The 27,474-nt window shown below is 40.6% G+C and overlaps 1 protein-coding gene across 1 annotated transcript in view; it reads left to right on the forward strand.

Moving 5' to 3' along the window:
- LOC127423508 (rho GTPase-activating protein SYDE1) overlaps positions 1-26,649 on the forward strand; it is a 32,100-nt gene extending 5,451 nt beyond the window's left edge. Inside the window, exons 2-8 of the mRNA XM_051667877.1 lie at positions 16,259-16,990; positions 17,950-18,837; positions 19,337-19,566; positions 19,664-19,790; positions 19,987-20,156; positions 21,864-22,146; positions 25,336-26,649. Of these exons, the coding sequence (XP_051523837.1) occupies positions 16,259-16,990; positions 17,950-18,837; positions 19,337-19,566; positions 19,664-19,790; positions 19,987-20,156; positions 21,864-22,146; positions 25,336-25,802 (2,897 nt within the window). The 3' untranslated portion in view covers positions 25,803-26,649. The remainder of the gene's footprint in view (positions 1-16,258; positions 16,991-17,949; positions 18,838-19,336; positions 19,567-19,663; positions 19,791-19,986; positions 20,157-21,863; positions 22,147-25,335) is intronic.
- The last annotated feature ends 825 nt before the right edge of the window (positions 26,650-27,474 follow it).

Consider the following 27,474-nt stretch of genomic DNA (forward strand, 5'->3'; position numbering starts at 1 on the left):
CACACACACACACACACACACACGTGCACACAGCACATGCGCACATACACAACGCACACAACACAAACACAGAGCACACACATGCACACATAAACACACACACAACACACTCACACATACTCACTCACACACATACACAGATAAACACACACACTCAAATGCGCACACAACATGTGTTGAACGCCCTTTTGTGTATCATCTTTCCATGTACACTCTTTAAGGAATATTTCAAGATCTGCTCATCATATTATGTTGTGTTTGGGCTCGTTTGAATCGGGATCGTCTGCTGTAAGTTACGATATGTCATTGTTTATGTTATATGCATGTTTCAGGAAGTAATAAGGAACAACGTGACAAAAAGACACTCTTGTTTATTATATTTATGTGTGTCTGTGGGAATTTCATGCACAAAAACTCACTGCAGTTTGACCTCTGTGTGAAACACATTTGCTCGTTGTATTTTACTAAAGACCTTTCTAACGATATATAACACATGACTATCTCATCTACTTTATGTTTTTACCAACTCTGAATATAATTGTGATAAATTTGCAAATGATGAGAACGAAACAGTTCTTATTTGTCAGCAAATTAAAAAGCATTATTTAAGAATTGTTAAGATCAGCTATATGCATTATATATGACACACATGTTGTTCAGATCAAGCAAGTGGTTATTCATTTATTATGTAATTATTTTTTAATTTAATTTATTTTTCTTCACACTGGCCCAGTTTAAGCTCAGTTCAATGAATCATTCTACCTATAAAACTAATATATATATATAAAATATGTTCATAAAAGGAGTACAAAACCTGCCATAATTAGTAAAAAAAGAAGTTGATAAGATCTAATGCAATATCTTGTGATAATATATGCAATGTGAGAGATTTATAAACTATCTTAGTGGGCCGGTCATTTTTGACCGGAAACACAAAATGCGTACACAAAATGCAACACGAGGGTTTAATAAGCCACATGGAGGGGAAGATTGATGAATAACAACTTAAACTTTGGTCTGTTCTTCACACAAAACTATTGGATGACTTCAGCAGACTTGGAATATAGAGCACGAGTCATGATACATTTATGATGCTTTTTTAACTGTACGCGTTCATTTTATGGAAAAGAGCAGCTGACTAGGGTTGGCACCCATCCCGTAAAATACAGAATTGTCCCGTATATAAAGATGAAATAGTACGTCCCGTATCGAATCAAAAGGGTACGCAGTTTGTCCCGTATTTAAACTGGTCAGATGGCATCACGGCGAAATAATAGTTCAAGATCGTTAATTTAACCTTGGTATAAGTTTAACGGTGGGTAAGGGACCGTCTGAAAAGTCCACACATTGTGCTAGAACATGCTAAAACTGCGGAAACTGTGGTAAGTGACCACTCCGCGGTATTTTCATTTTTAGTCTTCAGTCCCAGACTTTCAATATTAAAAGAGGAAAATACATTATAAAAATATGAATTTTTACATGTTTAAAACTATGATCATCTGAACTAAGAGTAAAATAAACAAACCATTTCAATATTTATTGTGTGAAAATTATTTCTAGCAATTTTTGTGATGTAATTTCCACCACACCAACCAATTTGGCCCAATAAAAGTTAGTGTACTTGTTAACCAAGTGGACAAAAGTGTCAGTGAAGAGAATGCTTGAGATAAAATGACACACATATGACATAAATCTCCTGTGATGCATAAACATACACTGATGGACATTATAATTAGACTAAATACAGTAGTGAGATTGTGAACATGTTTTAATGAGACTTTGTAGAAATCCACAGTGATAAAAGTGCCTGAAGTTAAAGAAACAAAACAATAAAACGGCTGTTATGAAATCCACAGAACAAACAAGTATTGGGTAAAAAAGTCTATTGTTAATTAAATTAGAAATTGTTTAGCGACTCTTCAGTATTAAATGATTTACGTTTATTTATCATTATTTCTCTTGACTTGTCTGCCTTCTTACGTCTACTTTTTCACTGAGCTCGTTGCAATGCATTCTGGGATATATGTGATGCTGCTGTGTATTTGTCCTACTTCAGGTATCTTAAAAGGCAGCATACTTGTGTCAACTACCTTTTAGAATGGCCTTCCTGTCAGGAGCGCACCTGTGATGCATTAAAATGATTCCTACATAGACAGCTCACTAGTTTTTGGAACAGAACCACTATGAATGAGGGAGAAAAGCTGAAGTATGTGAGAATAGACGTGAGAGAGACTGTGAACTGATGGCATGAGAATACTGAGACCAGCTGCTGAGAGACGATCACTACTTCCCAGAGGAGTCGTTTAACCTTCTGGTGTGTGTGCGGGTGTCGTGTGTGTGCGGGTGTGTGTTTCAGTGTGTCTGTGAGTGTGTCTGTCTGTCTGTGAGTGTGTCTGTCTGTCTGTCTGTGTGTGTGTGTGAGTGTGTGTCTGTCTGTCTGTGAGTGTGTGTCTGTGAGTGTTTGTGTGTGTGTCCTGTCTGTCTGTCTGTGTCTGTGTGTGAGTGTGTGACTGTCTGTGTGTGTGTGTGTGTGTGTGTGTATGTGTGTGTGTGTGTCTGTCTGTCTGTCTGTGTGTGTGTCCTGTCTGTCTGTCTGTCTGTGTGTCTGTGTGTGAGTGTGTGACTGTCTGTCTGTGTGTGTGTGTGTGTGTGTGTGTGTGTGTGTCTATCTGTCTGTGAGTGTGTGTCTGTGAGTGTGTGTGTGTGTCTGTCTGTCTGTCTGTGAGTGTGTGTGTGTGTGTGTGTCTGTCTGTCTGTGTGTGTGTGTCTGTGTGTGTCTGTCTGTCTGTGAGTGTGTGTCTGTCTGTCTGTGAGTGTGTGTCTGTCTGTCTGTGAGTGTGTGTCTGTGTGTCTGTCTGTCTGTCTGTCTGTGTGTGTGTCCTGTCTGTCTGTCTGTCTGTGTCTGTGTGTGAGTGTGTGACTGTGTGTGTGTGTGTGTGTGTCTATCTGTCTGTGTCTGTGAGTGTGTGTTTGTGTCTGTCTGTCTGTGTCTGTGTGTGTGAGTGTCTGTCTGTGTGTCTGTCTGTCTGTGAGTGTGTGCGTGTCCTGTCTGTCTGTCTGTGAGTGTACGTGCGTGTGTGTGTGTGAGAGTGTGTGCGCGAGAATGTGTGAGTGTATTTGTGTGCGTGTGTGTCTGTCTGTGTATTTGTGTGCGTGTGTGTCTGTCTGTGTGTTTGTGTGTGTGTGTGTTGAATGCTCCATACTGAAGGTCAGTAGAGCTCTTTATCTTTGTTCATCTGTGAATCACATGAGGGTTAAAACAGTAAAGTCTTTCTGTTAGTTGCGTCTGTTTTTCTTGACCTTTGTTTGTTTATTGAATATATTTGCTCATTTCACATTGGTTTCAGCCACCATTAAGAATGAAGTACTTTCAGGTCAGTTTAACACAATTTACCATGTTTAAAGTCAATGTGAAACGCTATACATGTGTAATCATATATATTTTTGAGTGAAACAGGATAGTCAATGAAAAATAATGTAAGGTGGGGACTAGACTGTTAAAAGTGGGTGTTACAGACTGAAAATAAGGCCCAAAACATACTTCACGCAACTGCTTGGCCACCGCATTGCCAACGCGCAGTCCGATTGAACATGCTTAACGTGTGTTCTTGTGTTCCTGTGGCCGTAACAAACTTCTGAACTCAAGGGGGCGATAGTTACCTCCAAACGTCTGTGCCATTAAACCGGATGTGTTATTATTCAGGTGAGTTGCTATAAATAATTTGACTAACTTACTTGCTCAGAAAGATTCTCTTCAAACTGTTGCTCCGCCATGACCGTAGTTGACTTGAAAGTGAAAATCACCATAGAAGCGGACACTTAACAATAATCTAGCTATAGCGCCCCTTTTGGCAATGTTGAGAATGCGACACCCTCTGACACATTTTGGAACGCAAGAACATGCAAAATCAAGTTTGCGTAGCTAGAAGCGCCTACGTTCATGAACTTGCGATATTTGAGTATTGTACTGCACTTATAGTTATGCAAATTTTATTTTGTGCCATTTTTGCATTCTGAAATGTGTCAGACTGAACAGCAGGGCTGTCACGATTTGGAAATTTGGCTGACGATTAATTGTCAAACAAATAATTGCGATTATGATGATAAATTGTCTGTTTTGGGGCTTTCACGATTAATTGTCATATAATTGTCATAATGGTGTATTTGTGCTTTACATTTTTTTTATTTTCTCCCCAATTTGGAATGCCCAAGTCCTCATGGTGGCGTAGTGACTCGCCTCAATCCGGGTGGAGGAGGACGAATCTCAGTTGCCTCTGCGTCTGAGACCGTCAATCCGCGCATCTTATCACGCGGCTTGTTGAGCGCGTTACCGCGGAGACGTAGCGCGTGTGGAGGCTTCACACTATTCTCCGTGGCATCCACGCACAACTCACCATGTGCCCCACTGAGAGTGAGAACCACATCATAGTGACCATAAGGAGGTTAACCCAACGTGACTCTACCCACCCTAGCAACCGGGCCAATTGGTTGCTTAGGAAGCCTGACTGGAGTCACTCAGCACGCCCTGGATTCCAACTTGCTACTCCAAGTGTGGTAGTCAGGTTTCTTTACTTGCTGAGCTACCCAGGCCCCCCCAAAATGTAAATTGTTTTTAAAATATATGTTCCACCAGATGGCACCATTTTTCTCATGTTTAGCCTATGGAGCAAATATATGCTTTTCCCCTATTCTCTGTTTGCTGTATTATAGAGCACTGCAGGCCAATTGAATACATGATCCAGCTAAAATTGTGTGGGTGTGTGTTGGTATGGATGTCAGAGTGTGTTTTGTATGTGTGTATTGAGAAATTTGTGTGTGTGTGTGTGTGTGTGTGTGTAAAAAAACAACATCAGTGGCATTATGTAAAGAAACTGGCATTTAAAGGGTTAAAATCCTGAAAATGAATGAATATTTGGTAGTTATGATCAGGGACTGATGTTGGTTAAAAAATCTAAGTCAGTGAAAGTGGAAAATAATATTAATATAGACATTTTTGTCCTCGAAGGACCTCTGAGTAACTTTTGTTTTATTGACACACAAGGGTTAATTACTAGTTGACAACGTTTTAGTTTAGGCGGGCTCGGTGCTTCGTTTCGGGGTGCACTGCCTCCATAATGCCCACCTGTCTACAGAACCAGCTCTACTTTTGTTAGAAGTTTATACGGAATCATTAAAAAATGGAAACTTCCTCCAACCATGACGCAAGCCCGGATCAGTCTGATTCTTAAAAAGGACAAAGATCCAAGTGAGTGTAAAAGTTATCGCCCAATTTCCCTGATCCAGTTAGATGTAAAAATTTTGTCCAAAATTCTGGCTAATCGATTAAGTTATGACATCTCTTATTCATATAGATCAGGTGGGATTTATTCAGGTCTCATCAATATCATGTGGTCAGTAGCGAATGATCAATCTCCGGTCACTGCCATCTCACTTGATGCCAATAAGGCGTTTGATATGGTAGAATGGGATTATCTTTTTAAGATTTTGGAAATGTATGGGTTCGGGAGTACATTTATTGGTTGGATTAAGTTACTTTATAGACACCTTGTAGCATCGGTACAAACAAATGGATTAATTTCGATTATTTTACACTGGATAGGGGCACTCGGCAGGGTTACCCTCTTTCCCCATTATTGTTCTGTCTTGCCCTGGAACCTTTAGCAGTCGCGATAAGGGAGAGGATGATTTTCCAGGGGTGATGGCGGGAGGTGTGCCGCATAAGCTTCTGTTTATGCAGATGATATTTTATTATTCATCTCCGACCTCCACGGAATTATTAACTCCTTTTCCGAGTTCTCAGGATACAAAGTCAATTGGTCGAAATCCGAAGCTTTGGCTTTGACATCGTACTGTCCGGTAACGGCCTTCCAGCTGGGCGCCTTCCAGTGGCCCAAACAGGGAATTAAGTATTTGGGAATTCTATTTCCAGCAAATATATCTGATTTAGTCAGGGTTAATTTTGACCCATTAATAAAAAGGTTTTCGAGTGGTGTGGGTAGGTGGGCTTCATTACATTTATCTATGATTGAGGAGGTTAATGTTATTAAAATAAATTGTATTCCAAAATTCAACTACCTGCTACAGTTTCTCCCTGTAGATGTCCCCCTCTCTTAAGCAATTTGATAGCATAGCGAAGTCCTTCATTTGGAATGGGAAGCATCCCATGTTAAATTTCAATAAGTTACATAGGCCGATTGACAAAGGAGGGCTAGGCCTACCCAAGATTTTGTTTTATTATTATGCGTTCAGTCTTAGACATTTGGCTCATTGGTCGCTTCCACCTTAGAGAGCCCCTCCCTGGTTTTGTATTGAAAAGGAAGTTCTTGCCCCTATCTCGCCACTGCAAAGCCTTTCGATCAAACTAGCCGGAGAGGTTAAGTCGCACCCCGTTATTTTGCATTTGCACTCGATATGGACAAAAGTGTCCAGAGTGTTTAATTCGGATTTTTTTAAATGTTGCCTCGAGCATATGGCTGAATCCTAAACTATGTATTGATAAGTCCCCTTTCTGTTGGTCAGATTGGATTGTGAGGGGGGTTAATACACTTGGTGACCTATATGAGAGTGGAGTATTGAGACCTTTTGAAACTTTGGTTCAACATTTTGGCATTCTCAGATCTCAGTTTTATAAGTATTTACAGCTGCGCCACCTACTCTGCACTGTTTTTGAGAGTGGCACGCACCCCCCCCACACCCCCCAGTGCGGCAGATACTCTGGGAGTGGTGATTGCTGCTTTTGGGAAGGGTCATGGGGCATCAGTGTATTACTCCCTGCTAATTCAGTTCTGTCCCCCAGACTCTGAATTCTCTCAAAATATTATGGGAGAAAGATCTAAACTTCACATTGGAGGAGGGGGTGTGGGCTAGGATCCTAAAAAATGTCAAGTCTGCATCTAGAGATGCAAGGGTTCACCTTATGCAATTTAAGATTTTACATTGATTTTATTGGACCCCCTCCAGATTGTATAGGCTTGATCTTAAAGACACACCCACCTGCTGGAGATGTCAGTCAGAGGTTGGAGACATAACTCATGTCTTTTGGGGGTGTGTTAAGATCCAGGAGTTCTGGTTGAAAGTTCAGAGTCTTATATGTGATGTATTGGGCATTCGGCTTTCACTTTGCCCCAGACTCTGTATTTTGGACGATGGGGCGGTCATCGACGTTGAGAATTGGCACATAAAGAGTTGGGTCCTAACGAGCGTCATGATCGCCAGACAGGTTATTTTAAGGAGATGGAGGTCGGTTGGAGCGCCCTCATTTCATGAGTGGTGCTCGGAGATGGGGAGGGTGGCAGCCTTTGAGGAAGGGATGTATAGAAGGCTGGGAAATCTGGGGTTATTTGATAGGAAATGGGGCAGATATTTGGCCTTTTTGGAAGGCTTTCGGGGAGGGGTAGTGGAGAGGGATCTCTAGTTTTAAGTATGTGTTTGCAGTTTGATTGTTTTTTGAAAATATGCTTTTTATTTATTTGTGTGTGCGTGTTTTTTTTTTTTTTTTTTTTTTTTTTGTTAAATTTATTCCAAATATTTATGACAACTGGGGTGTGTTTGTGTCGGGTGGGGGTGTTCGGGGGGAAGGGTTTAATTGTACATAATTTGATTCCGCATTTTCTGTGATGTTTATTTAATGTTGAATGGAATCAATAAAAATTGTTAATAAAAAAATAAATAAAAATAAAATAATCCACAAACTGTTGTTTAATTAAATGAAATCATAAAACCGTAATCAAATTAAAATAGAAAAATTACTTTTCAACATATCATTTGCTTTTTATAATTAAATTAAATGCTTCAGTAATGATCCTCACAACATAATCTAAAACACAACGTATTTATTGTCAAATAAAGTGCTGCACAACAGAACACCACATTATAAATGAAAACATTGATGAAACCTTGTTCAGTACAACAGCACTCTTGCTTGTGAGATATTGTTTAACCCTTTAAGCTCTGAAGGGGTTTTTAAAGATTTCCTGTTTCAGTGGCATACCCAAAATTAAAGGCTTATAACTCGACAAAAAAACAAAAAAAAAAACAACAAAAAACAAGGAGGGTCAAGTGTTTGGTATCTTTGTAAAGAAAACTTTTTTTAAAATTTAATGATATAGATTATGATAAATTCTGAGAATCTCTGCAATTTTTTTCTTATTATTTTTCTTATTTGACATTGTATATCTCTGGGGGTAAATAAGGTGGCTCCAAAAAACTGCTTTTGTTTTGTTTCCAATCGTGTCAACTGTATCTGAGAAAATGTTTGTGTTGATACGACAAAGAAATCAAAAGTTACAGCATTACAAGTATAATTTATCATAGTGTCCAAAAGCCTCTCCAAACAAATAAAACATAATAATTGTACATAAGAACTAATTACACATGCAAACACAACAATGACTAAAGGTTTGCATAGCATGCAGACATGATTTTAGTAATGAGATTTCACAGAATGAGTATCATTCTGTGTCATTTGAGTCATCATTGAGTCTGTGTTGTGTATTTGGCGCCATCTCCTGGTGGCCATATGTAACATTGTGCTTCATGTGGATTATCTAATGATCTATGCATCTGATTATCTTGTGTGTGGTCTCGTTTGAAAGATAATCACCTCCTCTGAGTAATATTTTATGTTCCAATTATTTTTTGTGAAGTTATAAGCAACACCAACATAATTGTCAAAGACATATACTTAGCTATTACTCACTATATTTTTGTCTGTGAGTGAAACAAATAGGCTGGTTGTATTCTACTCTTTGAGAGCTTTCCAACAACATATGACACATGGATATTTGATCATTTTGATGTTTTTACTGTTTGCAATAATATGTACAGTGCAATTTATATATATATATATATATATATATATATATAATATATTATAAAAACTGAACACTTCTGATTTGTCTGCAAATTTCAAAGCACTTGTTCAGTTTTGATCATAATGTCTACATGCATTGGAAAGTAGAGCTTCTAAGCTTTCAAACGATACCTATTTTGTGTTGGTCAAGATGGTAGTTATTAATATTTTGACTATTCTTTTTCTCACGGGACCATCCGAGCATAAAAGGTTAAAATACTATTATTATGTTTATGTAATTAAATTGCATCGTTTTGTGGTTTAATAATTACACACAAGACACATCACAATTTCAGATTGATTAATTGTGCATAAATTGTTTCCCAAATATGTTAAATTATTGTCCTGGGCTAAATAGTCCAAGTACAAGGACTGGTTCTGTTGGGTCTGACCAATAGAATAGACAAGTTGTTAGGAGTGAGTTTCCTCTCACTAATGAGGATGTGAGAGCTTTTCCTCTGATTAGATCAGCTCTCAGAGGAAGTTTATTCAGAAGATATCTGCAGAGAGGAGATCAAACTCACCACTCACTCTCAGAGGGTTTTTGTTGAAGATTTGAAGATTACTCTCAATTTTACGAAAAGGATAAAGAGCATAAGGTTGTTCTGGAGTTTTATGATTGTGGTGTTCATTTATTTGTATTGTTTTGCTAATGTGGATATCAGAGAGACCTGAGGGTGCAGGACTCTTTTGACTTGGACCAGTAAAAAAAAACACTCAGAACATCTTAGCAACCATTTAGCAATGCCCTGGCAACTACCCACAACCCTCTAGCATAGTTGCAAACACCAATGACCTTTTGTTCAAAAAATGTAAAAATCAATTTGGCTTTATTATAGCAGAATATTTTGAAACAAATGCTTCCATTGGGAAAATGTTTTTAGTAGTTTGGACAGTCTTTCCTAATGTGATTATTAATTCATGTCAGTAAAGTGCGTGTTTTTAAGGGCAGATGAGAGCGCAGTACAGCAACAGGATGTCTCAAATTATGAGATGTGGGTTTTCGTTTCTGGGAAAAACTCTTTAAGTGTTACGCTATGAATATTCTCAACAAACCTTTCCACTAATTATCTTTCACACTGCCAAACAGGGCAAATAAACTCGGGAGTAAACAAACAAACAAACAAACAAGTGTGCCTATTTAACAGTTTGGCTTACGAAAACTTTACATCAGTTTTTATCATGCAGTAACAAATTCAGTTACTGTGTAAATCTGTAGTAAATCATTCTCAATTATAGGGATAGTTCACCCAAAAATGAACATTTGTCATACTCACCCTTATGTTGTTCTAAACCTGTATGGTAGAATATTAGGAACTTTCTCCTTCAGCATTCATGCATCTTTTTTTCCACACAGTAAAAGTGAATGTTGACTCAGAAGAAATAAAGTCAACATGAAACAACAAAGTTGAGTAAATCACAGAATTTTCATTTTGGGTGAACTATTCTTTAAAGCAGTACTAGAGGTGTGTGTGTGTGTGTGTGTGTGTGTGTGTGTGTGTGTGTGTGTGTGTGCGTGTGCGTGTGCGTGTGTGTGTTAGACACAGAATACCAAGTTTAAAGAGGTCATGATATACTTTTATATATATATAATTTAATGATCTTCTCTGAGGTCCACTTATAATTTTAGTGAAGTTTTTGTGCACCAAAACATTCATAATGTAGTAATATATAATAATTTTCCACGCTGTCTCTGGCCCTCTGTCTGAAACGCTCTGTTTTAAGGTCTCTGGCTCTTTAAGACTTCAGTGTAAATGCCCACTGTTGTGATTGGCTAACATCGTGCAGCCCTTCCAATACAGCCATATTTGAAACGCAATTCGAAACTCCACAAGACCACAACATTTATAAAACTAAATTTCAGGATTATCATATAACGCACATTCAAAACGTTTCATCTGAATATATTAAACTGTGCACTCAAGCAGCACCATAAACAATCAAACAGTCATGACATATGAAACATTCGTGAATTAAATCGTTTACATGTGGTTTTGCATCCAATAGTCCAGTTTTAACTGTAACTATAAAGCTTGAATCATATTGAGACTGGTTCACAAGCAATCCATGCTGATATGAGCCGAAAACACACTGAAATGTTCTCAATACGCAAACGTAACAATCCACGGTGATGTTGGGTGCTTCAACCGGCTTCAACAGGCCAAAGCAGAGATGCTGGTATTCACATCTCACATCTTCCGTGTTTGTTTACACACACGACGGCATGTGTTTGTGGCAGCAGCAAAATGAAATGCGTTTTTAATAGTTGCACTTGTACCGTTAAAACGTGGAGCACATTGCCAGAAATGCATCAATATGATCAAAGACTTCCATCTAGTGCGTGTTTACAAAAGACCAACAATTAAAAATAGCAATGATGGGTGCAAAAACGGTCCAGGACGCCTTCAAAATGGCAAACAGCAAGATGAAAAAGAATAGGGGTCTCATTTTTAGAGTTATAACTTGACATCACGTCTTTTAAAAGCGGCGCAAGATGTTTGATCTCAGTCAGAGCCGTTCGTCTTGTGCATGTTTATGTAGAAAAACATTTAAATCCAGATAGGCACATGAAGGTGTCCTGTGTAAGTCCAATTTGGATGAATCTCCCATGACAGGCCCATCTCTCTCCTCTTCACCTGTGTGACTGACTGAGCAGCAGTGGGCTATATAGTGTGTGTGTGTATATATATATATATATATATATATATATATATATATATATATATATATATATATACAGTGCATCCGGAAAGTATTCACAGCGCTTCACTTGTTCTACATTTTGTTATGTTACAGCCTTATTCCAAAATGGATTAAATTCATTATTTTCCTCAAAATTCTACAAACAATACCCCATAATGACAACGTAAAAGAAGTTTGTTTGAAATCTTTGCAAATGTATTAAAAATAAAAAACATAAGTATTCACAGCCTTTGCCATGACACTCAAAATTGAGCTCAGGTGCATCCTGTTTCCACTGATCATCCTTGAGATGTTTCTACAACTTGATTGGAGTCCACCTGTGGTAAATTCAGTTGATTGGACATGATTTGGAAAAGCACACACCTGTCTATATAAGGTCCCACAGTTAACAGTGCATGTCAGAGCACAAACCAAGCCATGAAGTCCAAGGAATTGTCTGTAGACCTCCGAGACAGGATTGTATCGAGGCACAGATCTGGGGAAGGGTACAGAAAAATTTCTGCAGCATTGAAGGTCCCAATGAGCACAGTGGTCTCCATCATCCGTAAATGGAAGAAGTTTGGAACCACCAGGACTCTTCCTAGAGCTGGCCACCCGGCCAAACTGAGCAATCGGGGGAGAAGGGCCTCAGTCAGGGAGGTGACCAAGAACCCGATGGTCACTCTGACAGAGCTCCAGCGTTTCTCTGTGGAGAGAGGAGAACCTTCCAGAAGAACAACCATCTCTGCAGCACTCCACCAATCAGGCCTGTATGGTAGAGTGGCCAGACGGAAGCCACTCCTCAGTAAAAGGCACATGACAGCCCGCCTGGAGTTTGCCAAAAGGCACCTGAAGGACTCTCAGACCATGAGAAACAAAGATTGAACTCTTTGGCCTGAATGGCAAGCGTCATGTCTGGAGGAAATCAGGCACCGCTCATCACCTGGCCAATACCATCCCTACAGTGAAGCATGGTGGTGGCAGCATCATGCTGTGGGGATGTTTTTCAGCAGCAGGAACTGGGAGACTAGTCAAGATCGAGGGAAAGATGAATGCAGCAATGTACAGAGACATCCTTGATGAAAACCTGCTCCAGAGCGCTCTGGACCTCAGACTGGGGCGACGGTTCATCTTCCAACAGGACAACGACCCTAAGCACACAGCCATAATAACAAAGGAGTGGCTCCGGGACAACTCTGTGACTGTCCTTGAGTGGCCCAGCCAGAGCCCAGACTTGAACCCGATTGAACATCTCTGGAGAGATCTGAAAATGGCTGTGCACCAACGCTCCCCATCCAACCTGATGGAGCTTGAGAGGTCCTGCAAAGAAGAATGGGAGAAACTGCCCAAAAATAGGTGTGCCAAGCTTGTAGCATCATACTCAAAAAGACTTGAGGCTGTAATTGGTGCCAAAGGTGCTTCAACAAAGTATTGAGCAAAGGCTGTGAATACTTATGTACATGTGATTTGTTTTTTTTGTTTTTTTGTTTTTTTTAATAAATTTGCAAAGATTTCAAACAAACTTCTTTCACGTTGTCATTATGGGGTATTGTTTGTAGTATTTTGAGGAAAATAATGAATTTAATCCATTTTGGAATAAGGCTGTAACATAACAAAATGTGGAAAAAGTGAAGCGCTGTGAATACTTTCCGGATGCAGTGTGTGTGTGTGTGTGTGTGTGTGTGTGTGTGTGTGTGTGTGTGTGTATATATATGCGTGCATCATCTTATTCCATTTCTTGCATTTTATATCATGCATTTCCATGCTTTGGACAACTTGTCAAGCTCTATGACTTTTTTCAGCTATTCATTGTCAACAACTTTCATTATTGTGCTTTTTTGTTTGTATTGATTTAATCTATTAGTTGTTGCAGCCCTAAAGTCTTCTTCTCATTTGTGTTAAACTTCTACTTAGTATTAAAAATCTGAATGATTCCTCATATCATGTTTCTTGTTGAAGAGAGATGTGATATTAGTTTACAAAGAGATCAGACTTGCTTTCACCTGGAGGGTGATAATATTAGCAAAAATGCTGCTATTTGCAGTCCTGTTGGGATTATAGTTTCTCTTTTAACAAACTAAACAGTGCACGACTAGTTTCAGTGTGATTATTTAAAACCAGGAAAGACTTTAAAAACACACACACAGACTGGTGGACGTCTGAGGTGAGGGGTGAGTCCAGTCTGCTGCCCATGAGAGTGTGCTTTGTGTGTGTTTTGGGGTGTTGTAATGAATAGTGTGTGTGTGTGTGTGTGTGTGTGTGTGTGTGTCCAGCTGTGGAGGAAAGCCATTAGCACAGACCGCTCATTGAAATCCTCTCAACTGCACAACAGCTGTGTGCTTCTCAGTGAAATCGCTCCCCTTTTTTTTGGCCATGTTTGCCACTGTGATCTGTTTTTTTTTTTTTTTTTTTTTTTATTAATCTTTATTCTCATCTTAATTTTCTTTTATCTTCAAATTAAAATGCATCTTTATCTGTGAAACTATCTGCTATCTTGTGTAGTTTTTATATGTTGCTTTCGGTCTGTCTCTTTTTCTTGGCTACTTAGGCAAAACAGGAAGTCATCTGCTGGCCCACTTAAAATACTGTAATACTTCCTGCTCAGGGAAGCATAAAGGGGGTCTGCGTGTTTGTGCGTGTGTTTCTGTTTTAGCATTTAAGTTAACAAGTTTAGACTACAAGAAAAACAAATATAGGGCTGGACCCGATTTTATCCGTTAGGAATTGGTTGGATGGTGAACAGTGGGTGTTCAAGACCAGAATGAAGTCATACAAGTTTGCCTAAATAGCTATTTGGTTATTGGTTAATCATTATCCAACATCCCGTCTTGGCGACAACAACCAAAAAGGGTTGTTTGAGAGGTGAAACAAATTATTATATTTTGATCAAATTACATTTTTGATGAATCAGTTGCCACTTTCACACATTAAACCCGTTAAATTGCAGTGAAATCACCAGATTGCCTGTTCTGGTAAACGTACCACATCTGCTGTTCACACATGAAACGGCTTTCTGTCCTTTTTCCGTTTTGCTACAATTCACACATCATCACCAAAATCTCGTTAAACTCTGTGACGTCATTTGGCGCAAATTTTTTTGTCCTATGTATACCTTTTTCCCGAAGGAAGCTAGTTATTTTATGAGATGTGACAAACACTTACTGTTCCTGTGTAAGCTGTCAACAAATTTCATCATCTGCTCAGATGGAGAGAAGTGCTTTAGTTTTACTATTGGTCCAATTTGATGGCATTTTTTGACTCCCAAGCAGGGTGCTAATTAAGGCTTGATCCCCCCTGAAGGACGTCTAAACAAGATGTCTATAGCTCTGTTTGATTTTAAGTTGTAATTTCGGACACCCCTGAAATGGGTCATTCCATTAAGACATTGCCTGAGCGGTTCAAGTAAATGCGCAAAGAAAATTGCTCATTCAAGGACACATTCCGTGCATGGATGGAACACAGATTCAGTATAAGACTAGGAATATAACCCTAACCCTAAGAAACTTAAAAGTGTTATAAGCTTTTTGATTAAGACCCTGCCCTTACATACCCCTCACCACTACAGTTTGGACAGTTAAGAGAGGTCCTCGGATCGGCCCCTTTGGACTCCTCATGGGCCTTGGTGGAGTGCTGTGAAGATGATCAAACTTGACAGTCTAGAGCAGGGGTGCCCAATCCTGCTCCTGGAGGGCCACTGTCCTGATTAGAATTAGACAGTGGCCCACCAGCAGCAGGATTGGGCACTACTGATCAAGTAATTTTTAGGGGCAGTTACTAGGCATCTCCAGAAAATCAACGCACTGCTGTGGGTCACATTGGGTCAGATGAATCGTTAGCTCTCGATTCAAACACTATTTAAGACTCCAAACAGGTTCAGATCTGATCTGCAGATGTGCAAAGTGATCGCAGTCAAAAAAGCTGCCAAAGTCAGAACAGTCAGAAGCATTTTTGCTGATGTAAACTCTTCACAGAGCTCAGAATTAATGAAACTTTGTGAGCTACATGATGTAATATATATGAATAAATGAGTGTTTTTGGCGTTTTGCTGTGGAATGTTGTCTTTGTAAACCAGCAACAGTTCTGACACACTCAAAATCTGTATTGACTAAAGAAAAGATGAATTGACGGATGTTTTTATTTAGCTGTTCCAGAGTCATGCAAGCCAGTGCAGATAATGCTCAGATCAGCACTGGATCAAACACAGGAGTTATTCATGGCTTCTGGAACGGGATAATATATTTGGCTAACTGTGTCACAAGCCACATTCATAATATTAAGAGAGGAAAGAACAGACGGGGAGAGAGGGGAAAACGGGAGGAGGGAGTTTAGAGAGACTTCCAGATGTGCAGGATGAGAGAGGGGGAGAGAGAGAGGGAGATGGCAAAAATCTTCAGCCCTCCTCTCCATGTCCGTTTTGGGTCTTATATAATTCTTTCCAGTTGTCTTCTCTCTCTCTCTCTCTCTGATGCTCACATTCTGCGTATGTCACTGCAAACTCATCCTAGAAATGTTTTTTTAGGGAGGAATTCTCCCCAATCAAAACTGGCAAAGGTTAATGGCCTCCAGTTTCACATTTATTCTTGGAATTTTGAGACTTGCTGAGAGCTGCAAGTCTCCAATGATCCATTCTTCAAGTTTGTCATTACAGTCCAACAAATATTTTAACACCAGTTAAGGCCAAAGAAGTTTTGCAATGCTAAAGATTGTTGGTTTCTTTCCTCTTAGAAGTGACGGGGAAGGTGGATCTTATCCAAAGTTCCTCATCAACTTCTGCATCCACCTCAGGCCAAGCTGAGACGGAGCTCTCAGTTGTAGAAGAGTGTACCCGACGCTCCCAGATCACTGTCTCTAAAAAACAAAACTGGGCCAAACTTCCTTCAACATGCAGGGACCCGGCTAGTGCAGAGCTTTGTCCAAGCATAGTCTACGGACATCAGGACTGGGATTTGTGCTCCGCAAAGGCCGAGGTTTCAAACCAGGCATGTAGCCAAAGGACATTGAGTGATGATGGCTTGAAGAGGAAGCTGAATGATCTGGAATTGGAGTTTGGATACCCCAGGACGCCATGCGATGCTATTGACGCTGGTTTACCAGAGTTGACCCCTGCTTCTATGGCCTATATGGAAGCATGTGTCTCGTCCAGCTCGGTTAAGATCTCTGGGCAAGGTGCCTACCTCCAGCACCTGGACAGAAGCAGCAGAGCCTGGGTACTGTCCACAGGAAAGCCCCAGGCTTCAGACGAGACCCTCCCAACCAGAATCACAGAGTGGCGACAGGGACCAAATGTAGATGGAAATATTTGGTACAACCCCATTCCTGAAGAGGATGACACACGGGCTGGTGGAGGAGTGGATCTGGAAAAATATGGAGACCCATGGAGGAGGAGAGGGTTTGAGGGATCAACAAAGGAGAAAAGAGACCAGAAGTGTTCACAGGGTTCGACTCTTGCCAGCTCGGGTACGGTCATGTTTTCTGCTAATAGTTTGGCACAAGCTATGATGCTAAGCTGCATCTACTTTTATTTTCTGCTGGAATTGCAGCTGATCTTCTAACAGAGGTTGAAGAGAGAATTACTGTTTCCAATAATATTTCTCAGATAGTAGGACTTTTTTTGCTTTGAAGATTGAGTTGTGATTGGTGTTTTAGATTATAAATAAAAGGCTACTGCCCTCACCGAGAGATCAAATACAAAAGCCTAGCTGAGATAGAAAGCAACCACATCCCTGAGTGCTTAATTATAAGCTATATCCCCAAACCTAGTAAGCTGCTTTTCTAGACGCCATTTTAAGATATCATAGGTATCATTATTTCATGAAGGAAGCAATCTCAAAGCGCTTTTCCACCATTTGACCAAACAGTTTTAACATAGTGGGTAATGATTCCAGGAGCATTTCCACTTAAGTACGGTACGATTACAAACCGGTCCTGGCCCGGATTTCCCAGTACAGTTTGATAACCATACTCGTCCACGCTGATGGAACACCTTTAATACGTGACGACTCAGGATTGGTCACTTGCTTAGTCAGTCCATTCTAATCCTAATTTTGCACTGAATATAAAGAAACCAAAACCGTGCCATTGAGCCCAGATTGGTATGGAATGGCACAATTCACCAACAAGTATCGTTCAGCCCAATGGTTGAAAAGCGGCTAAAGTTTAGGGTGCATTACAGTATCTGTTTAGGTGCAATATCTTGCATTCCAAATCAGTCTCTTATGAGGTTTCATTTTAGTTAGAATGCTGCCTTAGAAGACAGCTACCTGAGAAGGCAGTAGAAAGCAGCTCTCTATGTTTTGGACCAAATTTGTCCTACATGCAACTAAAGCAAAACTTCCCTGTCAGAATGTAGAACCATCTTAAATGCTGTAGTTCCCATTAAGATTCTAATGTTTATGTATTGGTTTCTTTTGATTTAGATCTGGTTGGGCTACAGTCTGAAAATGTTATCTCTGCTTGCGGAGGAAATTCCGACAGTCCTGTGGTGCCAAAGAAAAGCCCTGAAGAAGGTGGGAGTGGTGGCAGTGTGATTGACAGGATCAAGTCTCCAGGAACAGTGCGGCGACTTTCTATGAAGATGCGTAAACTCCCAGAACTAAGACGGAAACTTAGCCTACGTTCATCCCGTAATCAGCGGCACGGACAGGGCCAAGCGAATGCCAGCAGTGCACCAGGAGTGTTGGATGAGGCATCACCCCCAAACGTATGCAAAGAATCATCTAGCGTCATCAGCAAGTACCACCTGGACTCCAGCGCCCCCGCCAGGCCAAGACGCAGATCATCACGAACACATTCTTCTAGTAAAGGAGGTTATCTTAGCGACGGAGATTCGCCCGAACTCCTGCCAAAGCAGGGCTCAGGTCAGGGGTCGAACGGGTCACCTACAACACCGCCACACTGTGGAATTAATGATTCACTTGCTGTGGCAGACGCAGAGTCGTTTCGCTTGTACTCGCTGGCAGATCAGCCGCGCTGTGCTCAGAGACTTTCGGGCCTGCTCACGGTGCATCTACTGGGCGTAGAAGAGCTACTACGTTCCCCACGGAGCAACACGACTAAAGAAGTCTTCTGTGCCATTCAGGTGGATGGGGTGACCCGAGCTCGAACCGCCCTGCTCACCTGTCGAGGGGCTTGTCTACCTCTGAACCACACTTTTAATCTGGAGCTCGAGAGGGCGCGACTGCTCAAACTGGTCATCTTGACGCCAACCGCTGCCAACGCAAACAATGGGACTTCTATGCCTGCTGCTCACGCCCGTAACCGGGTGTGCTGTCTGGGTGCTGTAGCCATACCTTCCCTCTTCAAGGGTAAGAGACTTAGTTGCATCTCAAGTGACACAATAGTAAATTTCGTTATAATTTCCATTCTTTCAAAAGGAGGAGGTGTAACACACTCTATAAGCAAAGAAAGTTCAAGAAGAACTTGAACAAATTACATGCAACATCATGCATGGTCGGAACATAATGCAGCTTGGGCAACTCTTAATTGGAAATGAATTCTGGTCTTCTGGTCTTGTCATTTGTCGATTGTACTGAAAAGGCGGCTTTAGGGGTGGGCGTTTATAACCAAATGCATCACAATATAGTTATTTTTAATGTAAAACTGGTTAAGATATGAAATAACCAAATAAGAGACATATAATGCAAAGTTGATATCATCACAAATATATCTACCATAACATTATTATATACCGTCATACTGCCCAGCCCTACCATGAATTGGCTTTGATGTACCTCTGTGCCCCTTATCTGTTTAGATTTTCTTTCTCTCTCTCTCTATGTCTCTCTCTCCCTCTCTCTCTCTCAGCCTCTCGCAGTCAGCAGTTGTGTGTGAGGCTGGAACCTCGTGGTTTGTTGTATGTAAAGTTGACCCTGCTGGAGCACTTCATGACCCCATTCCCCCGCCTCAGTGACCTGCCTCCCCCCACTGTGTTTGGGGTTGAGCTGCGCCACCTGGTTGACAAGGAGGCATCTGCTCTCAAAGTGCCTCTGATCATTCAGAAGTGTGTGTCTGAGATCGAGAGGAGAGGCCTGAGGGTGAGACCAAATCATACATCCGTTTGACCAAAAAGTACATTAAATATGTCCGTGCTATTAGACCGTTAGTTTTAAGGGAATGTTTCTGTGTGTGTAGGTCGTGGGATTGTATCGTCTTTGTGGTTCGGCAGCAGTGAAGAAGGAATTACGAGACTCGTTCGAGAGAGACAGTGCAGCAGTTACACTAAACGACGAGTTGTATCCCGACGTCAACGTCATTACTGGTTAATCAACCTCATTTTTCCTGTCTAGCAGGTGTTACCAGTTCTGTACCATGATACAGTGATGGTGTCAGATCATAATACCATGGTACTTATGTATCACGGTAATGAATGTTTGCCAAAATCATGTACCATAGTGTGTGGATTAAAAAATGCACTTTTGTGTACAATATTAATATTTTCCTAATGTTATGCTCAGGCATTTTGAAGGACTACCTGCGTGAGTTGCCGTCTCCTCTCATCACGAGGACCCTGTATGAAGTGGTTTTGGACGTCATGACGGTTCGGCCGGTGTGTAGAAATGACAGCGACGCTCAGAGATCAGAAAATACGGTCGCGCTGCTGCAGTGTCTGCCTGAAGCTGAGAGGGTAATTCATACTGTTTCACTGTCTGTCCCCTTACCTTTTATTATATCAGGCCATTGCTGTATTCTTCATTCTGATTGGTTGATGCATGCTCCAAGGGTGTTAATTTCCTTCAACTGCATGGAGATATTAAGGAGTTTCAAATAAATAGAACATCAAAGAGTCATATAGCCTTCACACATAATGGTGCTTTCAAACAGGGGTGGACTGGGAAGAGAAATCGGCCCGGGGTTTTACATAGAAACTGGCCCAAAAGTTCTTGAGGGGGGGGTGTCGCTGTCCTTTTCGGCATATCGCTGCCCCCTTCAGCATAGCGCGGCACCGTTTTGTGGCCCATTTCAGCCTGTTTCGCGACCGGCCCACCGGGAACAGTCCCGGTTCTCCCAATGGCCAGTCCGACCCTGCTTTCAAACAAGTAACTGGGGCTTGGAGTTATTCATCCTCTTATGGTATTGAAAAATGGCACCTCCCTTTGGTATTCACGGTCATTTTTGACCGGAATGGTCAGATGTTTTTACTTTTGATAATGATAGCATTTCTTCTTCCCTGAAGTAAGAACAATAAAATTATGCATTTCTTTTGGGATTTTATTCTATTTTGGTATTATTTTACATGTACATTTCTAAATTTTTCCATTAATTTGCATATACAAATAAGCTCATTTTTTTATTTTTTTAAATTCAGAACCTACACTTCTGTAAGTTGAAACATGAAGAAAATATGAGAATGTGACTTAAATTGGAGGCAGATTTCTTCCATCTGGTGAACAAAATATAAATAACATGAGTTGAACATCATGTCATGTCAGTAACAGCCAGTAGATGACTGTAGACACATACTGTGTAGTCTGATGACTCGTTGTAACCTCATTTTATATTTTATCACAAGATATACATTTAGATATATATTTAGACATTATCAAACTATTATTTGTCAAAGTTTAACATTTTAAAATTAATTTGAAGTGTCAGTTTTTGCAGCTTGTCATGCTTGCAGTCAAACCTGACCATGGTGTTACAAAGACACAGAATAAACATTTTATACCAATAATTTATTTCAAACATAAACATTTTATAACTTACAGTAAATGCATAATAATATCAAGAAAAGTTTTAAAAAATTCAGACTGACTCTGGACTGTTTATTTATTGAAAATAATGTGTTCTGGTCACATCACCACCTCATGTGTGCTTTAATATTCAATAACGCAACAGTCCGGAGTCAATTATTCCTTAATTTACCTGTGTCCTGTGTCTATTATATTGCTGTGTCTGTTGTAACATCCACAGTCTGTGCCACTTCATGTTGTCCTGTTTAAAAGTAAAGAAATAAAGCAGAGAATAGATATTTAGTAGGAAGAGAGGATGTGATTTTACGTAAGAGTGTGTTTTTGCTGTATCAGAGCTCTGGTTCTCTCTCTGTGCTCTTATTGGTCAGTTTAATGTTTGTTTGTCTCGTGCAGATCAGAACAGCAGCCTGAGGGCTTCCTGCATGTTCCAAAACAAACTAATAGAGATGAGAACCATCTGCCCTCCTGCTCTCAGAGATTTATACTCGTTCTGTTCTCATCCCTCATTCTTCATTTAGAGAGAAGAACTTTAATACTTCCTGCTGTTTTATGTATTTGTGTGCTTGTGTATATGTGATCATTGTGTGTTTACGTACAGTATGTATTTGTGATATTTGTGTGATGTTGTGTGTCTTCTGAAGGCCACTCTGTCCTTCCTGTTGGATCATCTGAGTCTGGTGGCGTCTTATAGCGACAGCAACCGCATGACGTTTCAGAACTTGGCAGTGTGTTTTGGGCCGGTTCTGTTGACCCCCACACAGGAGTCCTGGCAGGCCGGACTGACGGCACCCTGTTCAGGGGCACTAACGGGAACCGCGTCCAGTCGAGGAGGGCGGAGCTTTGCACACAGTGAAGAGATCGCCAGCGCTGTTGACTTCAAGCGACACATCGAGGCCCTGCATTACCTTCTGCAGCTCTGGCCTGGTGAGTGTGCTCATAATTAAACCTCTGCAATTTAATTAACTACATGGTTCGTTTAGGTTTCAGAGTGAACGAGTGGCGTGCTGTTCTGTGTGCACGTGCAGGGCTCATGATACGTTGTTTCCAGCGATCTCAGAGAGGTTTACGTGCTGCAGGTTCACACATTCGTACAATTCCAAACATCCCTTTTCTCCCTAATTTGGAATGCCCAATTCCCAAGTCCTCATGGTGGCGTAGTGACTCGCCTCAATCCGGGTGTCGGAGGACGAATCTCAGTTGCCTCCGTGTCTGAGACCGTCAATCGGCGCATCTTATCACGTGGCTTGTGTGGAGGCTTCACGCTATTCTCTGCGGCATCCACGCACAACTGTGCCACGCGCCCCACCGAGAGCGAGAGCCACATTATAGCGACCACGAGGAGGTTACCCCATGTGAGTCTACCCTCCCTAGCAACCGGGCCAATTTGGTTGCTTAGGAGACCAGGCACACCCTGGATTCAAACTTGCGACTCCAGGTGTGATAGTCAGCGTCAGTACTCGCTGAGCTACCCAGGCCCCCAATTCCAAACATTTGTAAATGCTACAGGTTATTAAACACATCTTAAAAACGTGACGCAGCATCACAGAAAAGGAGGAAATGACAGCATTTCGTAATTTGACATATTTGGGATGAAAAAGAATGTTTGAACACACAGATAATCCAACTTAAATTGCGATATGTCCTATGTTGATTATTAAACTGCAAAAGGCTGTGATTTAAATATTTATTTAAAATGAATGTTTGTAATGAATTCTGAAAAAATAACCATTCAATAACCACAACATACATCATGACCTCTCGTGTGTTTTCGTTTAAATATTACACCAGTTGGGCACGTAAAATGTCCTGGAAAATTGTGCCTTGAAAAGAGTGGCAACCCTGATTAAACATTTTGAATCTTCTTGGCTACAATGGCTGTTTGGTTGAAATAATGGCTCATCTGATTTAAAAAAATTACTTTTAGGTAGGGAAGCACCAGTGTATCGGCTGCCGATATTTATTGGCCAAATATTGACCAAATTAAAATCATCAGCATATTGGCTATAAGCATGAAAACACAGATATAAAAAACTGATGGTTGATTTATAATTATTTATTTTTTATTTTTTTTTATTTACAAATTGTGTAACTATCTGAATTTAATTGCACAATCCACAATAATAATAGCCACAATATGTAGAACGGTTGGCACTCCTGAGAACATGTAATATTACATTTTTATTATTTCTTGTTCTCACGTTAATGTGAAAAAAAACCCAGCATAAACGAACGTGACAGTTGTGAAAACAGCACTTACCTACAGTATACAGGCTACATGATGAGGGAAACCATCCAAAACACTTTGAAACCAGCAGACTTTGACTTCTGAGATATCGGTATGACATCTATTAATGCTGCATGATTGATTGAATTAAGATTGAAATCACAATATGGCCTTGTGCCGTTACTAAACCTTAAAAGGCTGCTTTTTAATTGCAAAAACAGAAGTGCAATTTTCAAGTTTTAATAGCAATCATCATGTTATCATATTTAGTATTTTCTTTTTGTTTATCTTTTTATCTTCAATTTTCTTTCATTGTGGCTCTGTTTTTATTTATTTATTTTTATCTCCTTTTCTTCCAATTTGAAATGCCCAATTCCCACTACTTAGTAGGTCCTCGTGGTGGTGCGGTTACTCACCTCAATCCGGGTGGTGGAGGACAAGTCTCAGTTGTCTCCGCTTGTGAGACTGTCAATCCGTGCATCTTATCACATGACTCGTTGTACATGACACCGCGGAGGCTCACAGCATGTGGAGGCTCATGCTACTCTCCACGATCCACACACAACTTACCACACGCCCCATTGAGAGCGAGAACCACTAATCGCGACCACGAGGAGGTTCATTGTGGCTCTCTTGAAAATATTGTCCTGTCATGTGTTCAACAGATCCAATCCATGTTCAATGGAAAATATTTATGGTTCGAACAGTAAAAAAGCTTTCGTACCTCTCCGTAAAGTTTTAGTAAAACAGCGAGTATTGACGCTCACTACCTCACCTGGAGTCTTAAGTTCGAATTCAGGGCGTGCTGAGTGACTCCACTCAGGTCTCCTAAGCAACCAAATTGGCCCGGTTGCTAGGGAGGGTAGAGTCACATGGGGTAACCTCCTTGTGGTCGCTATAATGTCGTTCTCGCTCTCGGTGGGGCGTGTGGTGAGTTGTGCGTGGATGCCGTGGAGAATAGCGTGAATCCTCCACACACGCTACGTCTCCGCGGTAACGCGCTCAACAAGCCACATGATAAGATGCGCGGATTGACGGTCTCAGACGCGGAGGCAACTGAGATTCATCCTCCACCACCCGGATTGAGGCGAGTCACTACGCCACCACGAGGACTTAGAGCACATTGGGAATTGGGCATTCCAGATTGGGAGAAAGGGAGAAAATAATAAAGATATGTTATTGAATATCATCAGTTGGCTGAAAAATATGGAGCTGTAATTTTTTAGACATGTTAGCCAGCCCCACTAGGTAGGCAGCTCGCTAGTGTTTGGAACAGAGCTTGTCTATGTGTGTGCGCTGTTTAGTTTCACAGTATCGTTCTTGCCAGACGCAGAAGCTGCGTGTAATCTGCTGACATGTAAGACATGCAGGAAGAATTTCAGCCTCCTGTGACAGCTGTTGTGAATTTGCATGCCGCATCAACCATAAGATGAGTTTTGATGTACTCTTAAAAATGTACAATTCTCTTCAAACACATCAGATAATAACTTTTCAATATAGACGGCAATATTTGTCTGGACTAGTCTGTCATAGGTATTTTTTCTACCTTTTTATTAGGGCATTTTTAGGGCTTTTTATTTTCTAACCATACAAAATATAATGTCATCGTTATATGTCAAGTCTTCAATTTAATCAATGCTGTTACAAATCAAATTAAATGAACATAATTTAATGCAATAATGTGTATAGCTAAACCTAGAACAGAATATTAAGAAACATCTCGGGTGTTAAAAAACAAGATATATATATATATATATATATATTTTATGGGGCCCCGTTGAGAACGGAAGGGAGGGAAAAAAACCATGGTTTGAATTTTGGGGGTATTTTGCCCTGAGGGGCATTATTTGCCCTGCTGAAAACATTGTTTCATGTATTTTTCTCTGCAGTTCCCAAAGAAAGAGTGACAGACAACTCCGACCAATCATGGTTCACCGCGGACGCCCTCGCTGCTCTCACATCCCAGAATTCCTCAATGCAACGGGCTCAGCGTGTGCCACTGCGTGTAGAGCTTCCGTCCGCTCAGGATGTGGTGGTGGTGTCACGCCGGGGGCGTGGCCGTCTGGAGAGCCCGTCCTGCAACCGTTACGCCGGTGATTGGAGCGTTTGTGGGCAGGACTTCCTGTCTAACGATGAAGTGGATTATGATGAGGTGGCGGGCAGCGAGAGTGACGATGACCTCGAGCAGCAGACGAAGAAAAGAAACGTGTGGACGTCACCCGACGGTTTGTACGTCGATGATTTTGCACTGGACTTCGACGCGCCGTTTACGTGTCGGCTGAGTCTAAAAGACTTCGATACGCTTATTTCAGACCTGGAGAGAGAGTTGGCCAAACAAATCAACATCTGCCTTTAAAACAGGACCGTCATGAGCCATGTAGCTATTTAGGAATGTGCATTTTTCTCATATTGACTGTTCAAATACTCGACAGTTAATCGCTGAGTGTTCTGGTTCTGTCACACTCGCTTCTGGACGACACTTTCGTTTCTTTGAGGTGTCTCAGAGCGGTTGCCAAGAATTTTGTCTTGTATATGAACACTCCAAACAAACTCCGATCATCTTTGAAGTCAGTTTGCTTAGTGAACGCAACATGCTCTAATTTTACATTTATTTCAGACGAAATTTTATGAACGCTAATTTTTTTTCCAGCGTCTACGAGCGCTGCGTTTTTTAAGACGGCATGTCAAGCTAAAAATAGTTCAGCTTTTAAATTGTCTCGAGATCCCTGTTTTCTGTTTAGTAGAATTAATTAAAATCTCATTTTTTACATAAATATTACCAAAATTCATATTATATGTAAATTTTAAAGACGTGATTTTAGTTTGGATAAAAACTACAAGACAACTGCGATCACCAGATTTGACGAGACTTATGCAGCAAGAAGCAATGGGCAAAGGCATCCACCTAAGGGGCCGTTCACACTGAATGCATCCTTGCATCTGTTCGTGCTGTTTATCTATGTAAACATGCGCTGCTGTGGCATCTTTGATCATTGCGGCGCGTCTTGCTGTTTATTTAGCGTCTCTGCAGGAGCGTTTTTTAGATGCTGTGTCGGTTTAAAAGAACTTAAAAGGGATATTCTGGGTTCAATACAAGTTGAGCTCAATCGACAGCATTTGTGGCATAATGTTGATTACCACAAAAATTAGGTTGGACTCGTCCCACTTTTTCTTAAAAAAAAAAAAAAAAAAAAAGGCAAAAATCTGTCCAACAGCGAGACACTTACAATCTGTAAACATTAACCTCCTGAGATCCGAGCGTGACTCCTGTGTGCATTTTCCATTCCCCTTTTTGATTTGTAACTAGTAGCTCCTAAGAAACATGCAAAAAAAAAAAAAAAAAATGTAATATATTTTTTTAGACCAAATAGTTTTCCTACAAATGAATGTCCACATATGTGGACATTGAGACTAAGTTGTGAACTATTAAATAATACCAAGCTATAGAAAGTGTGATTTATCATGTTTGCAGGAGTGTTGATTATTCATGACGTTACAGACATTACTTCAGAAATTAGCATAATTAATTCTGATTCAAAGTAATGTCCAGCATCATCCAATCACTGTCAACCATGTTAAAATAAAATGATACATTATAAATTCTGAATCTATGTACTGATTATCATTGTCACATGTCTGTCAAACATGTTGAGTGATCCAAACATCATCTGCAGCCTGAAACTGAACTTTTGATCAGATTTTAGGAGTGAATGCACTTAACTGCATAGAGAGCTATAGGATGCTCCCTTGCTCCCTATTTAGTGAATGACTTAACCTCCAGTGTGCTGTCTGTCTGCACTGGTCTCAGAACAGTTTCAAATGCACCTTATTTTCATCCTAACTCCATATAAAGTCTCTGAAAGCAACATTTATCAATGTGATAATGCACAGTAAATATAGGATATTTTAACTGAAACTGAACATACAGTCCACTAATGTGGTCATTGTTTTTAACAGCGTGCCATTCACGATAAAATACTCTAATTTTAAAAATGGCATATCGGATGAAACTAGAGACTCTAATCTTT

This window comes from Myxocyprinus asiaticus, chromosome 32 (assembly GCF_019703515.2).
Source record: "Myxocyprinus asiaticus isolate MX2 ecotype Aquarium Trade chromosome 32, UBuf_Myxa_2, whole genome shotgun sequence".
Lineage (NCBI taxonomy): Eukaryota > Metazoa > Chordata > Actinopteri > Cypriniformes > Catostomidae > Myxocyprinus > Myxocyprinus asiaticus.